The sequence below is a fragment of the Tenebrio molitor genome, chromosome 7 (assembly GCF_963966145.1).
Source record: "Tenebrio molitor chromosome 7, icTenMoli1.1, whole genome shotgun sequence".
NCBI classification, from domain to species: domain Eukaryota; kingdom Metazoa; phylum Arthropoda; class Insecta; order Coleoptera; family Tenebrionidae; genus Tenebrio; species Tenebrio molitor.
The window spans coordinates 14,236,591-14,250,995 of record NC_091052.1 but is presented as its reverse complement, the minus strand read 5'-3'; the positions used below and the strand labels follow the sequence as shown (position 1 = coordinate 14,250,995).

General features: G+C 35.8%; 1 protein-coding gene across 14 annotated transcripts in view; it reads right to left on the bottom strand.

Moving 5' to 3' along the window:
- Window positions 1-14,405, bottom strand: part of Abd-B (Abdominal B) — an 80,489-nt gene that overhangs the window by 6,631 nt on the left and 59,453 nt on the right. For all 14 annotated transcript variants that reach the window (XM_069053162.1, XM_069053158.1, XM_069053165.1 and 11 more), the window contains 2 exons: window positions 3,587-3,677; window positions 3,159-3,205 (listed from right to left, as the gene is read on the bottom strand). In XM_069053162.1, coding sequence (XP_068909263.1) covers window positions 3,159-3,205; window positions 3,587-3,677 — 138 coding nt within the window. The remainder of the gene's footprint in view (window positions 1-3,158; window positions 3,206-3,586; window positions 3,678-14,405) is intronic.

Here is a 14,405-nt window from a genome sequence, read left to right as displayed (position 1 = left end):
TTAATAATAGGTAAGTGGAAATTATTTCAGCCAATTAAAATCATTTATTTATTGAAAATCTCAATTTTTTTTCCGTTGTCAAGAATAATTCTGTTATACAACTTGATTTTTTTTTGTGAGAAATTTATAATTTAAGAAGCATAATATCCGTGTCGTTGCGATTTTCTTACCGACTATGCCCTCGTGCATTGATTAATATCCGGAAATTTTTTCGAATGCACTTCCAAAACGTATTAATTAGCCCGAGTGGAACACGATCAATGCATTTGGGATATTATAAGTGAAAATCGCACCCTTGCGTAAACATCTGATCTTGTCGAATCTCCCCTGTGCATGTGAATTAGTTTCTGTCAGTTTTTCCTCGCTTTTCACTCACGGTTTTGTTGCTGTTCGAGATTAAAGCACTCGTTTGCGACTCGTGCTTATTTCTACAATGACAAAAGCTTTCGTAAGTTTTGAAAATTTTCGGAAATAATTCACACACTGGAGTGATTATAACTGAAAATTGTCAATTACCGACGAAACTCTTTAATTTTTCCAGATTTATTAACTGAGACTGGAATAAAAAATATTTCTCGTATTTTTAGATGTCCAGAAGCAAGACAAACTGACTTATTTTGAAAGAAAAAGTCTTTCTTTTATTTTAAAATATTTTTCACAAAGTGAGGTGGATTCTCTGATAACAAATGGGGATATTTCTTTTATGAGAACTATTCTTTTTGCTTTACGAGTTTTTGTTGTCTGACATTTCTGAATTCTGGGTGTTTTCCACATTTCCACCAAAAAAGTGTTGTTTTCTGTTTCGCGGAAGTACTGAAATGACAAAAATATTTTATCTTAAATATCTAATTTGACTTTTTAATTTTTAGGTAAAATACCTCCTGGATTTTTTAAAATTTTGAAAAATACTTAGTCAAACTCTTGACGATTTGAAATTTTACTCGTTGCCTTAAAATCAATTAAAACTTTGTACCTGACTGATTACTAGGTACCTACTTTTATCTCGCCCTGTTTTTTTATTTATCCCTGAACTAGGCATTTCAAACCTCAAAGAAGAAAAATTCTTTCTACCTAAAATAACCCAAAATAACATTTTTTATACAAAAAATGTCTTTGTTCCTTGTATTTTTTTTATTTAAATATTTCCATTCTTCTATTTGTTTATTCCACCGTCAAAAAATTAATAAGTGGAAATAATTTATATGCTTCCCATTGGCCAAAACATTTTTTAAATTAAATTACCACGATAATTTCAACATTGCAGATTTGACATTTAATATAAATACATCTCAAGTGATTACATTGTGTTGGCGTGCGATTTTCTTCTCGAATCTCCCACGTGCATATAAACTTGCTACTGTACCGGGTGTCCCATCACTTGTGTCCCGTAGGAAAATGACTTTAAAACTAAATTATATTTATATGAAGGTATTATAGATGCATAAATACTGTTCACCGCCACAAAAATTGGGTATTACTTTTTTGCTAAAATTAATTACCTAGGTACAGCAGGCAAAAAACTATCACTTTAAAAATTAAATTTTGTTCAATGCAGTTCAAATTTAGTATACGTTTTGAAAAAATGGTAGAGCAATAAAATCCGTGATTAGAATTTAATTAAAATGTTTTGATGTAAAGATATTTGGTTAAATTAATTTGGGCCGTTCTACTTTATGAAAATTTATTGCAGACGAAGATTTATGAGGGGTGCACTGTGTTTGACGCCGTAACACAGGCAGGTACCGCTGGAACCCTCTTGAATGGTCTTCGTACCATAAATTGCGGACAAGAATAATACCCACAAACTTAACTTTGTCTTCCATAAATTTTTATAAAGTAGAAGGACCCAAATTAAATTAACCAAATATCTTTACATCAAAACATTTTAATTAAATTCTAATTACGGATTTTATTTCTCTATAACTATTTCATAACGTATACTAAATTTGAACTGCATCGAACAAAATTTAATTTTTAAAGTGATAGTTTTTTGCTTGCTGTACCTAGGTAATTAATTTTAACAAAAAAGTAATACCCAATTTTTGTGGCGGTGAACGGTATTTATGCATCTATAATACCTTCATATAAATATAATTTAGTTTTAAAGTCATTTTCCTACGGGACACAAGTGATGGGACACCCGGTAAATTTTTCTGCGCTTTGCGCTCATGCTTTTGTTGCTGTTCGGAAATAACACGCTCGTCTGTTACTCATCTTTATGATTATAACAACGAAAGCACTTATGAGCTTGAAAAAATCATTCTTAATAATTGATGCACTAGAGAAAACTATAATTGACATTTTTTTGATATTTTTTAACGAGTTTAATAAAAATATTTTAAATGAAGCCAAATATTGTGAATTAATGTAACTTTTTTTTCTTTATAATCTTGTAAAAAAGCAAAAATGAGGAAATGATAATCGAATTGATTGTATGTACCTATTTTAAAAAAAATTAAATTATTTTGTAACTTACGAGAATTTATTATGTTACTTTTTTTCATGAAGAATGAAAGGATAGCTAGAATTACAATTTGACATATAAAAAACAAAAAAAAATCTGAGTGGAAGATTTAAAAATCCTAAAAGTTAAACGTACTTAACTGTTGATTTATAAAGACGCGATAAACACCGTTCACGTTGTTCTGGTATACGTAATGGGAGGCCATGACTTATTTTTTTAACGTTGGTCACACTATTTGATTTCCGTCACTAAAGTGTCTGACTGCGGTCCCATCAAAATAAAAATAACATTTTGCTGAATTTCCCGTGACTTCTGAGTATTCTTCTATTGCAAACTGCTAAAACTGACAACAAGGCACTAGACATTGACGCTATTTATAACCTCAAACTTACAAAAACATACGGACAGGTTTACTACGAAATTAAATGCAAAATTTCCATGGGCTTCCATTATGTCAAAACAACGTGAATGCATTTTAGTTGTAGTTCTAGTGAAATTAAATTTGCAAAAACGAAAATGATGCAAATTTTAAACTTTTTTTTTGTTGAAAACAGTTTGTTACAATTTAACATCGTAAAAGCAAGTTTAAAAAATGACGTTGAAAAAAGAGTTGGTCGTCTTTTGGCGTGTCCACACTGTAGAGTGTAGAGTGTGAGTAAAGTGGAGTAATAAATAGTTATGGAAGAGCGTGTACCTTGGTGAAAAGTTGCCAGAGTCGACCCAGGAAACACTCTCGAGAGTCTGTAAAAAACATGTCGGTTAATGCGACTTCCCTTGGAGCAGTTTACTCAAATAAATACAATTTCCGGTATAGAAAGTGAATAAAAAGGAAGCTCGACAAAGCGGGGCTTGTTCGGTGGATGCGTCTGGAGGAATTGAATTATTAATATTCCGTCGCCCTTGCGGATCGGTTCCCACAAATCGTGCAGCACAAATAAAATGAAATCTTGACCGTATCGGCGGAAATACAATAAGCTCGAGACGCAAACTTTTAATCTTTCCAGTTTCGAGGCAGTCACGTCGAAAATAAATCTCGAGGCGGAGCTCCCGAAGCGATCGCAGAAAACGGATCCAGCCCCGGATTTTGTCACGTCCCGATAAGTCATTTTTCAGATACTCCACCTGCTAGACAACTCGAAGGGATGGAGAACTCTTTCCACGTCCCCGAACAGCTTGAAGCATTGGATTTGACCTCGACAAAGAAACACAAAGCCTGGAACAAAACAACCGAATTAATTAATCGCACACGTCCAAAAATAAAACTTTAAATTGGACTAGTAGAAATAAAAAATATGACGCCGCCAGCAGGAAAGCTCAAACTTTTCCTATCATTGTTTCCGCCGTTGACTTTGGAAGTAATCAGAGTTTATGGAGACATCTTAGCAGAGATAAAGACCAACTGAACCGGAACTATTTCATTTCGTTGGGGACCTTCACCACAAATATCAATTATAAGCCTACCCTGATAATACCTAAAGCAAAGGGACGGCCCTTTTATATCACGACATTTCGTGATTCTTTCCGAGGCGAATGCTTCCAACGAGAACACCCAAATTAACTTAATTTCGCCCTCCGCCCTAAAAATTTACTGTTTCTCTGTATTTTACAACATTACTCTAAATTTAATAATTCAGATAGAAATTTAATTTGCGCTTCACCCTTCCGCCCCAAATAAAATAAGATAACCCGAATCGCACTGGGGTGTACCCGACCAAAAAATATTTTTTCTTCTTCTCGACCGCCCAAATTAACAAACAAGCGGTGGCGGCGCGCAAAACTTGTCGGACGCCGCCTCCGGTCCATTTAATTTTAGGCAAGGAATAACGGCTTTTGTAGTCCAGAGGTGACGATATAAATAACACGGGATCTGTCAGACCAGTTCGTTTTATTGTTATATGTAAGTGAGAGCTAACACGAGAAAGCTTTCGACCGCTGGGGCGCTGAAAACGGAAATTGAACTTGCAAGCTCCCCTCTAAACCCTCCATATTTTCGATCGAAAGTCCGGCGAAACAAACAATGTTTTACATTTATGCATGGCGAACGATGAATCATTTTTACGACTCACATATGCGCTTATTGAAATTGTTTTTCCGAGATTGCGTACATGGAAATATTTCCATTCACTAGATTGATTTTTTATTGGACGCCGGATTCCGGTCCTCTCCGGAATTAAATTCATCCGAAGCGATCCGGACCTCTCTTGTCCGCACGCATGAATACCGTCACCTGCCCTCCTCCGGGACTCTCTAATTACCAATCAGGACTCACCTGCGACGCAGCTGCCTTTTACTGCCGAAAGGTGTTCCAGATTCCGGCGATTTTTGCATAGCCGCGAAAAATGTGTTTATTTTTTGTGTCGCGCCTTTAAATCTCGGAGAAAAGCTTTTTGAGCGAGTGTGAATGGTATAAAATCCAAGTGGAGTAGATTGAAGTCAGGCAAGCAAAGGCACTTAGAGGAGAGAGATCTGCACAAGAGCCACCATTTTACGATTAAATCTTATTCCGGACCAGACTTGGCATAACAAGCCCGAGTGCTTCTGGGAATATTAAATTGTTCAATTCCTTGATAAAGAGACGTACGCCTGGATTGTTTCAGACGGAGATCGCCTCCTGCCGATAGGGTTCGGTCACCCGTAACACCGGTTTACAATCACCATTAACAGCGACCTGATAAAGACCGACCAAGTCTTTTGCACGAACAAACAAAAACGGAATGTACAGTGCCCCGCAAGACTAGTGTCGCCGCCATCGATTTCGAATCAAGACGGGACCCCCTTTCGCTGCACTAACTTGCAGCCCTGGGGAAAAAATAATGATTTAATTAAAGATAAAACACAAAGAAGCCGTCTTCCGTAACGACGTCTCCAGATAAACAAAATTTGAATAGGGGTGGGGGTGGGGTCACTCCGCCCCAATCACTCCTATTTACGGTATTGTCTGATTACGTCTAATGTTTTCGAGAGCCGAAGAGGAATACAGTATTAAGCGGCTGGATGGAAACGCCTCGAAAGGTTGTAGACGTTTGCTGAATGCAAAGCGGGGATTTAAGAAAGCGTCAAGGATTTGGTAGGATCTGAACGTTTTCAGTTTATGGAAGGTAGCTTCCTGCGCACGCGATAACTTTGCTCCGGAAATGGAGCCTTTCTCTGATCGAAGCTCCAGGTATTCTATTCGGGACAAGAAGACGAGAATTTAAACTAAGCTCGAAAATTTCTGATTTCGAGCGAGCGGTCCTCGCAAAGACCGGATTGCTGCGACGCGGTGACGTTCCAGTTGTGGTGCGCCTCGCTGAAATCGAACCTCGACTCATTACTAGAAAATTTTTGTCCCGCATGCGGTCTTTGTGTTTTAATAATAAAATATCGGAGTAATTAAGGCCGCTTACTGTGCACTTAACACTGGGCTTTAAGCGATATTAAATTATCTCGTAGGTTTATCTGACAAGAACATATTAAGTTTGGTTAGTTACCCGGGTGCATGTATATAGGACGTAACCCTTTCCCGGGGACAATGACATAAAACAGCGAGAAGATTTCATTGTTCGCTCTTCCTCCCTAAAGGGCAATCTCTTCGTTCATTCTTCCAATCCTTTCTCCGTAATAAAATACAGGCGCTTGCTTGCAGACATTTTACATTTCATTAAATGCAATAAGGCACGCCCCGCTGTACAACAGTGTGACGTGTAAAAATACAGATTAAGACCAGTCGAACGGGGTCCGGAGGCTTTGTGGGCCCCTGGAAATAATTAAAAGCATATGTGGAAAGTCGGTTCGGAGTTATTTACGATTTTCTCCCAACTAGGCGCACTAAATGCAGACTATAACCCCTTGTGACGTCTTCTTTTGGCGGCGGGGTCCTTTGAAGTCCACGTTCGCCTAACGAAGTGAGAATTTGTCAACAAAGTAGTCGAGACTGGGCCGTTTATTAAAAATATTCCGGACTTAATGAGATATTAATCCGTGGGGGCTGGCCCGATTGAATTATAAAAAATTATGATTTATAGGATATAAAATTTTAAACACTTTAAATAAACCAGAAAAGACCCGATTTGTATGTTTTACAGAGAGCGTAATAAAAAGCCTCGATCAACGAACAAAAGGGTCCTTGTTTGTAAGTTGGGCATAAATATAGCGTGTGGGGAAGCTTCCATCTACCCCTTACGAATACTAAAATGCCGTAAACATCGACATAGGTGCATGTTTTGTCTCTCTTATTTTTGTCCGAGGAGCGATTAGTAGGAAGTGCTCGCTAAACAAATAGGTATTTGTGTTTGGGCTTTTTTTAGAATTTGTTAATTATCTCGACAAACACCGACTCCAACAGATGATAAGTAAATATGAGCAGGACTCTGCGAAAATATCTCGCTTCGCACAATCATCAAATTTAGGTCAGTCGGATCGTGCAAAGATGAGACAAAATTTTTGTGCACGACTCCGGCAGATCTGGAGTCGATTATTTGCTCCGGGAGCATTTTCATATTTGTTTTTATTTCGTGTTCGTCGCGTCAAACACTAACGATTACATTGAACATGTGACATGTGTTGTTTTTAAAAAAAGCGGGAGCTAATCGGCCGGGTTAACGAAATGTCGAGAGGAGATCAAAGAACTGGAGTATTTGGAGGATTCCGGCTGAAATGTCTCGAAAACGGCAGCAGAGAGAGAATCGTAAAATAATGCGTAGCTGAGGAATCGATGAAAAATTGTGTATATACAGTGTGGGCAAGTAAAATTGTAGTGGGAATGATCAGATTGTTCAAAATGTCTTCTGGATGTTGATTCCGTTACATCTGTTAAAAAAACGAAAACAATTTAAAACTCTGAATAAAAAGTATACTGTGTTGTCATTTTGTCCTTTCCCTTTCTTCCATTAAAATGAAATTTTCACGGTTTTGACAACATTCTGAAAAGTTTTCCAATTTTCAAATAAAACTATTAAAACTTTCACAAACATTCACATAGGTAACTGTATTTTTGTTAAATTTGTTAATTTTTCTATTTGCATGTTTTTTTCGTGGATGATTTTGACTAAAACATCTTTTTTATTACCGTTACCCTCGAACATTCGAACCTTGCAAGTTTTTCACAATTAAAAATGTAAATTCATTTTCAAGTAAGTACTTGTGTTGGCGTGCGATTTTCTTGTCGAATTTCTCACGTGCATGTGAATTAGTTTCCGTAATTTTTTTCTCACTTATCTCTCATGTTTTTGTTGTTGTTCGGAAACAAGACACTCCTCTACGATTCGTGCTTATTTTTACAACAACCAAAGCATTTCTGAGCTCTGAAAATTTTTCGAAAATAAATATAATTGAAAATGATACTTATATTTTTTTATTTAATACCTACTGAATAGGTATTTAACACAAATTACAACATTTTGGAATGTTTTATTAAAAATATCAGTCATTTTAAAAAAGCGGACACGGCATCGAGGCCGGATTTATGAATCACTAGCTTTTACCCGCGGCTTCGCCCGCAAATTTCAGAATGTTTTAAAATTATGTTTTTACTTTCATGTATTGTGATAAACGCAGTAATTTCAATATGAAGCTTTTCTTTTTACGAAGAATAATTAAAACTTTACTGTAGACTACTTTTTTCTTCGACTATATAAACAAAAAGATCAATACGATAAGAAACAACACTATGATCACTTACCAATTCATGAAAATACGCCAACATAACACTTTTATTTTCAGTTGTAACCTTATTTAGATCCTCCTATTGTTTGATTGTCTCGTTTGATTTCAGATACCTGCCTTTTGATTTTTCCGGTATTAAGTTATTTGAAGCTTGTTCTGCTTCATTTAAGACATCTTCTAGTAAAACACAATTATTCAAACACATTTTGCAAAATTGCTACTTTTATAAACAAACAAATGTAACTATGACACCTGAACATATCATGCAAACGCGATTTCCAACTCGAAAAAACTGTTTTTGTGCTTAACAGGCTTAAAAATGATAATAGGGGTTGCTTTTTGTGGGTGTCAAGCGGCGAAGATGACGATATACTCAGAGGATGAAATAGGGTCGAAGCAGCGAAAGTGAGGATATTTCCAACTCGAAAAAACTGTCTTTTTTTCTTAACAGGGTTGAAAATGGTAGTAGGGGTTGGTTTTTGTAAAATTAAAGTAGACAGTAATTTTCTTCTTGTTTTGAAGATCAAGTGTACAAAATTTCATCAAGATCGGAGTAAAACTCTAGATTTGCATACAAAATATACAAACAAACAGACATTCAGTTTTATATACATATATAGATTATGCAAATTTCAATCAATTAATGATAATTACTCTGAAAGCACTAATTTTTATATTATCATTTATTTTACTATTACATATTAGATAGCAATATTTTATTAATCTATTGGTTATTATGTATTTATTTTTAATAAAACTGTACCCAGTGGCCAAATAAATATAATTCCAGAGTTTACTTTAGGTGCGTCGAGTTGGCTCCTTGATTTTACAAATGGTACCTAGTGATCAATTAAAAATTACTGCATTCTTGGAGTGCGATGAAGTATCTTCTAGATTTATTAAAAATTTTCAAAATAGTGTTAAAGTTTAGCAATTTCTCAAGTTTTTAAATAGAAATCGTTTTTCTTTGCTCAGAATATTTCCAAGTTTAAAAAAAAATAATGAAAACAATCTTGTCAGATCAATTTTTTGTTGAATAAATTAAATTTTGTCAAATTCAGATGAAACAATTTTGAAAAACTATTTTCATTGGTTCAAACCAGTAAAAAATGAAAATGATTAAACACATTTTTTTGTAAATTAAAAAATAAAAACAAACATTTCAACCATTTTGTTAGAAGGATGGTGGTAATCTTTAATAGGTATAGTGTACTGGGTGGTCAAATAAAGTACATTTCAGGCTGGTGCTTGAAGAAAAATCTTGATAATTAATTTTCTTTATTGTCTTTCCACGTAAAAACCTGCTAGAAAATTAAATTCAAAAAATTATTCAACAAAGTTGTTTTGATAACAAATAGTACGAATAGCTGTCAAAAAATGTGCACCTTCTTTTATGAATTTACGATTACAGCGCCTTCGAATTTATGAAAAAAAGAGAAATGTTTATTTCCAGTTTCCTTTTTAGTACTGAATTTGGAACGAATCTGGACTCCATTTTACATCTCCAGACAATCCTTTCCGTGTGCGTTGCAGTTTGGCTCAATCACGTGGTCGCACCAATTTCAGGTAACATGGAGTGCATCCTGCAGTGGTCGCCGCCCCCATCGCGATGCACCTTGCAGCCGAACGCATCCGCAATAAATTCGCAATTCGTGAATAATAAATGTTTTTGCGATCTGCTCGCTTGGGTGAAAACCTTGAATAATAGCGTATCTAAACTGGCGGAATAGCTGCATTATCTTTACCGGTGCATGTTATTGGTTTGGAGTCGGTCATGATGCACTTCCCCACTCCGACATGCACTAGATGCGGCTTTTACTAGCCTAGACAAGCTCGCCGTGTTCATCTCCGCACCATCCTGCTTTCCTAGTTCGAAATATATTCAGAATGCAATGTGTATTAGTTTAAATAATACAAAACGAATTGTTTATTTATAAATTTCGTGAAACTCGCCGTCTTTCTCTAGACAAGGAGGAGCAGGCCCGCCAGAATTCGGCGATTCGAGTGGGGGAACACGTGCAACAACCTGCAAAACGCGATTTTGCAACAAACAACAACGAATGCAATTGCGAAAATCGAACGGGTGCACTTTGCACTTTTTACTCGTTCGGTGCACCCGATGCACTCGATGCAGTCGTCGTAAAATTAAAAACCCGAGATGCATCATCCACCACCGGATTAATTTTTTTGTTTTGGGACAAAGTGCATAAGAGCCGCCGAATTCGAGTCGATGCGAATGGGAGAGATAAGATGCGTTTTAATGGTGCACCGAGATGCACTTGCACCGCTGCATTCCCCGGGACGAGAAACCAAATCTGGCGAGTACAATAGCTGTTCCACTTGGCGTATGATCTGGACGTACGTACACTCTGACAGGAATGCAGAGAGGAGAGAAGGTGCATGTTTATGGAATTATTATGGCGTACACGTCACATGTTCAAGTGACCTCTGCATACGGTATTCCAAGTGTTGCGTGCAAGAACTGCATAAACCTGATTGGTAAGTTGGTGTAATTTGCAAGGCAGGTTTGTGGAATTCCTCGCCAGTTGCAGGATAGGTGCAAGCTGGGGATTTTTTTCAGATTGGCACTTCTGTTTTATGGTAATTAGTTCGAGCTGGTACAGGGTGGTTGGCGCAGAGGCGGCTGGAAGGATTTTGGTCGGGGCCACTCGATTAATTTATGAGAGGCTGTGTTAATAAATCGGGGCGGAAAATCACCGCGATTGACCCAGATTGCAACAAATTGCAGATTTTACCAACATGGGTGATGAGGGCAATATGGGACAAGGGGCGATGGTGGTGCCCCAAATCTATCGCTGCAACTTTTACAACTTTCCAGAAGAGATTGAAAATGTACAAAGCAGTGGCGTAGTTAATATGCGGTAATGACGTTCGAATGTTCATAATAATTTTGAAAATCTTTTATTTTCAAAATTTTCAAAATGCTACTAAATGAAACAGAAACTTAATATTTGTAATATTCTTTGTGTTTTGACTTATGAAAAAAGACAAACATTTTCAGATTTTTTTTCTATGAAATGGACAACACAAAATTTCCAAAAATTTTTAATTAGAGTAATAAAGGTCTGGCTCTCATTAACTTTCGCAGATTTTGGTATTTTGTAAAATTAATTGTTGCTCAAAATAAAATATCTACTGGGGATAATAACAACCTGATTCTTAAACTATTTTTTTAAATTAATTTCGTCATGCTGTATATTTTAAAATAATTCAAATTTTTGAAAATTTAGACGAGAGTCTACAAATCTCTGCAAATAATTTTTTTTAAGTGATGATAGATCTGACTTTTATTCTATTGACTTTGAAATAATTAGTTTTTGGTTACAGATATTTACAAATTTGGAATTCTTCGCAAGTAAAACAGAAAACTGATTTGTGTTGTTCAAATTTCCAAAATTTTGGATAATTGCTGCAATAAAACATTTCAATCGTTATACCGCGGGAAACAAAATGTATCAAATAATCGCTGTAACTTTTTAATTTGAAAAATTATGAAAAAATGTTTAATATAAAAATTGTTTGGTTTATTATCATGCATGACGTTCAACAAAAATTGTCAACATTCTTGATATTGCATTTTATTACTTAATAAGTTAATTTTATCATCTTTGTTTTTTTTTTTAATTATATTCTTTTTCCCCATAATGGCAAAACTGTATTTATGAATACAAAAAGATACGCTTGTTTGAAAATCACACAAAAAATGTATGGGTGTTATTTAAAAAACCAAAGTTGGTTGCCATAGCAGCGAAACAAAAGAAGATAGGAACAAACTAGAAAGACCAGATGATGCAGGATAATACACCAATCAACTTTTATATTAAACATTTTTTCATAAATTGTCAAATTAAAAAGTTACAGCCAATATTTGATACTTTTGTTCCACCCTGTATGTAGTTCTTTAATGAGTAAAGTAAAGACTTAATACTTACTAAAATTCATTTTTGAAAATAAAGAAAATATTTTGATTTTTTTTTTACATTAGGTATGCCACATTCATTGTGAACAAGACATTGAAAAGATACATTTTAAGGCTGAGACAGAGCTCTAGTTCTAATCACTATGATTTCAATTTTCAAAAATTTAACAAAATTTAATTTTGTTTTGATTCTTCACATTCATCTTCAAAAATGGAAAAACAACTGAAATACGTGCACTCTGTAACACTTAATTCTAGGAAAACCCCAAAATTATTCTTGTCGGAATACTTTTTTTGTAAAATTTTAAAAAATCTAGACATTACTTAAGTCTTTCGAATTGAAACTTAAGAAAAAATTCAAAAGGCTTTTATCAAAAGAGGTCGTTTTAAATTGGATATTAACAAAATTGCACACTTTTATTTCGACTTAGATAGAACTGTGATTTTTGTACCAGGTGGTTCCAAAATTTTCTAAAATTTTACTAAAAAATCCTTCAAATTCACAACGCAACAGTGATTTGAAGAGTAAACCAGAAATTTAATATTTGCCGGTTCATTTGTGAAAATCAAAAAATTATTGAGGTTTTTTTCAAAATTTTGACATATTTAAAGTACCTAAACGAGACATAGTAACATTAATGTAGCTGTTTCAAGTCTTGAAATGTAACTCTAGTTCAGAAACAATCGCCAAGATTCTGTTGCTACATTTGAAAATTTTGAAAATTTAATTTCTTTGCTAGTCCTCAAAAAAAATGAACAATTTTTGAAAATTACAATTTAGTCGTAAAAATTCTTATCGTGGTCTAGGTTAAAATGGTATTTCACCCAAAACATCTATTTCCATTCTCCTGAAAAAAAATATTTTCTGTCACAAGACATATTCCAGATGTCAGACAACGTCTTTAGCACCTCTCAGATTTCCATTATGACATTAGATACGTTTGAAGGAGGCAGCATCTCAGCCATCCCCTCGACACCCCAAACTTTCCCAAGCAAACAAAATCATAAATTACGCCTCCTTAAATAAACCACGAGAACAACCCTAATGAAAATTATGAAACACAACCCCTCGACTTTTTCACCTCGCCCCAACACTATCGATTTTGATATCATTGTTCTTCCCCGAATCGCCAAGTTTACGAGAAGCAGCTTCACGTAGGAAAAGATGATTACACATACGAATTTCTATCGGAACTCGGTATAAAAGCAGATGAGGCACACATGTCCTGCAAATAAAACAAAATTTATTTGCAAGGATAACTGATCTGAATCGGTGAGTGTATCGGTCCTTTACCTGCCCCGGGTGGAGTAATTGACCCATTTTCTCCCCGGCGGGACGGGCTTATGATATTGTGTGAGGGGCGAAATTATTCAGATTTTTTGTGGCACTCCTAAGCGAAATAAAGCATTTAAATGCATGGAAGAATTTTACAGTCCCTTGGAAGGTTTCACATTTCAGAAAAAATTTAGAAAGTTGGTCCGAATGAGGCGCTCAGGTGCCGGTTTTATAAATAGCTGGAGAGTCCCGATGGAATAAATTTATTGGGCCGTTTTTGATAAGTGAAACTTAGAGATATGCCGATTTTCGATGATTTATGCGTACGCTTTACGACTTGTTTATCAATTTAATGAAGTCGTGTTTACGTAACGCGCGTCTGGACCGGCGACTCTGAAGGCGGCGCATTCCGCACGACGAAACGTCGCTTTTTATTTTCGCTGCGCTCACATCGTCCAGTTATGTCGCTAATATCGGCTTAAATGGCAAGTCTTGGCAGGAGGAGAGGTTCGTGGGCTTATTTTGACACAAATAGCATGAAGTTAGTAGACGCTAATGCTAATTTACAGCGATTGCATCCAGTTTGCCGAGACACGAATGGCCGCCAGTTTTATTATGTATGCGGAATGGGGAAAAGACAAGGTTTTAAATTAAAATTTAAATAAAATGTCTGCATTTTGTTGCTTTGCTCGTGTTTGACTCCAGCGTCTCTCCGGAGGGTTATTGCTTTTTATAAAATAAAACTAAAACATTTTATGTTCGGGTAATGAACGAAATCGGATTAGGCCGAAGACGACGCTTGCATCCCGAAGATGTGCACCAGGGAGGGGCGAAGGATTTAATCTGACAATATGCCACCGGCGATACACCGCTTATTAGGGCCGCTCGAAATGAGAGCTTTAAATTTAAACCTTATCTCTTTATACCCTATTAAAGAAAGCAGTAGGAGTTGTCCACCGCTGACATGACAAGTTGATCATAAAATGCTCGTAAAAGTAATTTTATGATTTGGATTATATTCGCAAATCCATCGCCCCATATCATATTAGGCTAAAGCTCGTGTTTACCTTCGAAGTGCAACG